The sequence below is a fragment of the Sinocyclocheilus rhinocerous genome, unplaced genomic scaffold (assembly GCF_001515625.1).
Source record: "Sinocyclocheilus rhinocerous isolate Xijiao unplaced genomic scaffold, SAMN03320098_v1.1 scaffold1548, whole genome shotgun sequence".
In the NCBI taxonomy this organism is placed as follows: domain Eukaryota; kingdom Metazoa; phylum Chordata; class Actinopteri; order Cypriniformes; family Cyprinidae; genus Sinocyclocheilus; species Sinocyclocheilus rhinocerous.
In genome coordinates this window covers 783,222-787,639 of record NW_015630996.1, presented here as the reverse complement: position 1 = coordinate 787,639, position 4,418 = coordinate 783,222, and the positions used below count along the sequence as shown (strand labels likewise).

The 4,418-nt window shown below is 34.7% G+C and overlaps 1 protein-coding gene across 1 annotated transcript in view; it reads left to right on the top strand.

Annotated features, from left to right (window-relative positions):
* Nucleotides 1-2,243: 2,243 nt before the first annotated feature.
* Nucleotides 2,244-4,418, top strand: part of LOC107740996 (carnitine O-acetyltransferase-like) — an 11,938-nt gene continuing 9,763 nt past the window's right edge. Inside the window, exon 1 of the mRNA XM_016553572.1 lies at nt 2,244-2,368. Coding sequence (XP_016409058.1) covers nt 2,244-2,368 — 125 coding nt within the window. The remainder of the gene's footprint in view (nt 2,369-4,418) is intronic.

The window sequence follows — 4,418 nt, the reverse complement described above, 5'->3', positions numbered from 1 at the left end:
GTACAGTTCGTTCAAAAGTAAAATACAGAATAAATGCATTTGATTAGTAAACCAAATTCAAACGTGACGTTTCAATATCTAATGGTAATAATTTACGGCAAAGTTCCACTAAATAATAGCGCTAATGGGGTGTGGTTTCAAACGTGACGTTTCAATATCTAATGGTAATAATTTACGGCAAAGTTCCACTAAATAATAGCGCTAATAAGTGGGGTGTGGTGGGGCTTTGGCGATTGGTGCTTCAGTCAATCTACTCCACAGCCTATCACGGGCCCCCTCGTTGCTCGGGCCCTGGGGCTTCAGCCCCACCTAGCCCTACTGTTAATCCGGCCCTGGGTGTCAGTGGTTTCCTGTTCGTGTGCCATAACCTCCTGAGAGCCAGAAAAAAAGCTTTGTGTATTTAGTATTTTTTCATGTCATTACATTGTTTAGAGCATAAGAAATTTTTTTGAAAAATGATATTTTATTAATATGTTATGCTATGTTCTCTGTAGAGGACAGCAGGACTACGTTTTTCTAAAAATAAAATGACATGAATAGACATGAAAAGGCAAAAACTATGGGATTTTTAAAAAAATCACCGATCAATTTTTATGTTTCAGGATTTTTTTATACCAAACTTTGTATAAGGATGATTCTCAACTTTGTTTGATTTGATACCATTTTGCTTTATGGAATATGTGTGTAAAAATATCATAAACTGGTTTTCCCATTAAACACAATGTTATCTATACACTGTATCTAATTTGCATATTAATGTGCTGTTGGGACAGCATGTTGACAAAAGAAGCGTAATAATGGGAGTAGTAATTGGCCAGATTTTCATAATAATATCTTATATTTCATAAGAGTATTGATATATATTTTGTTTTACTATTCAATTGTTTTGTCTCCCAAAATTCATAATAAACATGCTTTTAGTCCTGGTGTCCTCTACAGTGGACATGTATGAAATGATGTCCTGTTTGATTTGAAACCCCATAATATTTTCATGAGATGTTGATTTATGACAAACAATTTGAAAATTTATCAGATTTAAATTATAATGACAAAATATTATCATATTTCCACAAGGATGTACAATTTTATCACTAAATTAATGTCAGCCATATTTAAAGACCAAAGAGAAGGAGTGGTCATGGTGAAACATCCAAACATTTGGTATCTCTAAAAAGCCCCGAATGTGCTCTGTACAGGACATCCAGACTTAAAACTGTGACATTTAAGATCTATAACATCTAAACAGTTACTTGAAAATGTCAAAATGAGGTTAGGAATTGAGAACATGTTCATATTAACAACCAGTTGTCTTTAATCTTTCAGTAACACTTGGAAATTAAGAAACAGATTAGGGAACACTATTTATTTAGTTAACTAGCTTATTAACATGCATATTACTGTGAGACTCTGTTCCTTGTTATTAATTATCCTCCTCACCTGTCTGCCCCTCGTTATCTGCCCTATTTTAGTTCTAGCCCATTCTGCTCTCCCTTGTATGGAATTGTGAATGTCTGTACATGTCTACCCTTGCTATGTGTGTTTTTCTTGTTCCCTGGATGTTATTAAAATCTATACGTTTGAATTCCACTCCTCGTCTCCATGCTCCTCACAGTAGCGAACTGTGACACTCAGGAGGATAAATAATTATAACTCTATTTCATCACTTATTTTTAATAATTTACTAATAATAACTTACTTTTATGGTATCCAAAATACATTAGAATTATATTTTAATACCACTCATAAAATAGCGCTACTTCCTGATAGATATATCGCTGAAACACGTGTGTTGAGAAATCACACACACAACTAAAATCTGTAAACAGCAAACGAAAAAAAAAAAAAAATGATTGTGCCTGCGCATGCTGTGTCAATCATTTTGCATGCTATGTTGCTGACATGTCTGTGGAGGCGGGGCTTTGGAGAGACGAGTTGTGGTAAAAAATGGGATGCTGTACTAATAATAGTAATAATATACTACTAATTCCAGAGGTGGACAGTAGTTAAGTATTTTTACTCTGCTTTAAAATTACATTTTCAAGTGTCTGTACTTTATCAGAGTGTTTTTTTTTACAGATACTTTTTAAATTTACTTGAGTAAAGTAAAAATACTTCACTAATCACTACTGTGCACCTATGACCAATTCAAAGTTAATTTTTAAGTACACGGTACTTTTATTTTGCATGTGTATTAAACTTTATACTACTACAAATATTCCAATGACTCCCCCCATCATTGTATGATGCAGCTCTCTGACTGGTGGATGCAGTCGGCCTACCTGGACTCTCGAATGCCTGTGGCGATGTACACAAGCCCAGGGGTCGTTTTACCCAAAATGCACTTCCAAGACCGTCAGGGACAAATGAGGTGGGTGACAATGGTTACTTTTATTTTGGGCAATGAGACGTCACTGAGCAAATTTAAGTATTGAAGACAACGTGTGTGTGTGTGTGTGAAATATGTAACTATTTAAAACACATTTTAAATACACTACAGTTGTAGAATACACTACCAAAAGTTTGGGGTCAGTAAGGTAAAAGAATCAATTAATACTCTAAATCACCAAGGATGCATTAAACTGATCAGTGATAGTAAAGAATTTTACGTTGTACCATAACATTTTAATTTCAAATAAATGCTGTTCCTTTGAACCTTCTATTCATCACAAAATCCTGATAAAAATGTATCACAGTTTCTACAAAAAAATATTAAGCAGCACGACTGTTTTTAATGTTGATAAAAATAAGAAATGTTTCTTGAGCAGCAAATCAGCATATTAGAATGATTTCTGAAGGATCGTGTGCCTCTGAAGACTTGAGTAATGATACTGAAAATTCAGCTTTGCACCACAGGTGTAAATTAAAACTTAATATATATAATAGAAAATAGTTATTTTAATATTGCTCTTTTGAGCAATATTATACTATACTAATATTATAATATACTCTTGCTGAGCATAAGAGTATGGAAGCTTGCTTCCGTCATGGGATAAAAAAAAAAAATCAATAAAAAAGGTGTTTGCATCAGCGCCGATAGCCTTGATGCCTCTGTGGCATCCCGAGTTTGAATCCTGACTCGAGGATCTTTCCCAATCTCACCCCCTATCTCTCTCCCACTTTGCTTCCTGTCAGTTCTCATCTATCCTATTATAATAAAGGTGAAAATGGCAAAAATAAATCTTAAAAAAAAAAGGTGTTTGTGGAAAAAAAAAAGAATTGCGAGATATAAAGTGAGAATTGTGAGATTTGAGTTAATATCTCTCAATTCAGACTTTTTTTCTCAGAATTCTGATTTTGCATAAAGTCCATAATTGTGAGATAAAAAGTCGCAATTACAGTGGTGGAAACAAACATAATCTTATTGATCCCAAACTTTTAAACAACATTGTAATTTTATTATTTATCAGATACTTGAGTCCAAAGTGACTAATAGTACACTTATTACAAGGACAGTGCCACTTGATAGGCATTAGGCATGGGTTTAAGCGTCATTGCTCAAGAGCAAAGTGGGGATAGTTCATGATCGTTCCAGATTCAAACCCCTTGATGGTCATCAGCCCAGAGCATGACTACACATATACACTGCCTGGCCAAAAAGAAAAAAACGGTTGCCATTTGGATTTAAATAAGCAAATATTGAAGCGTTTATGATTGGATCATTATTGCAGTGAGATGTTACAGGCGTGTTATATGTTTTGCGACAATTCTTTTAACCCTAACTGATGCAGTGCATAGCTTTTCATTTTTTAAACAACCATGTTGGAAGGGGCACACATTGTCCATATTCCAGGATGACAATGCCAAGATTGGATCCAAATTAAAAGAACTGTTTGCAAACATACAACATGCCAGAAACATATTAATCACTGCAATAATGATTAAATCCTAGAATCTTAAGTATTTGCTTAATTAAAATCCAGATTTTTTTGGCAAGGTGGTATATGTATGTGGCTATATTATTGAAAAGCAAAGAGTATTGAAATATTTCCAAACTCATTTTGGAGAGGTCTTCAGATTTGAGGGCTTTAAGTTTCACATCGACCTTTGCTTGGCTATTTTTGGCATATGTGCTACTCATGGCATTGCACTGTTTTTTCAAAGGGATCTGCACTTCAGATTCAGCCCTGTTCCTTTTTTAGATTTGCCCTTATATCTGGACAATCAACACCTATAGTGACATTTCATATCTAGGCAGATACACTAACAGTATGTTTACTACATAGAGTAGTATAAGGTTATAGAAAACCACCATGAGAGCATTACATGTGTTGTGTGGTGTTTGTATGTTTACATAACTTAGGGTGAGCATACGTCCTCTTTTCCCCAGACATGTCCTCTTTTTGGACCTTAAAAAATGCGCCCGGCCGGGATTTCTTAATCGCCCAAAATGTCCGGGAATTGGCTGTTTTCTTAATCCC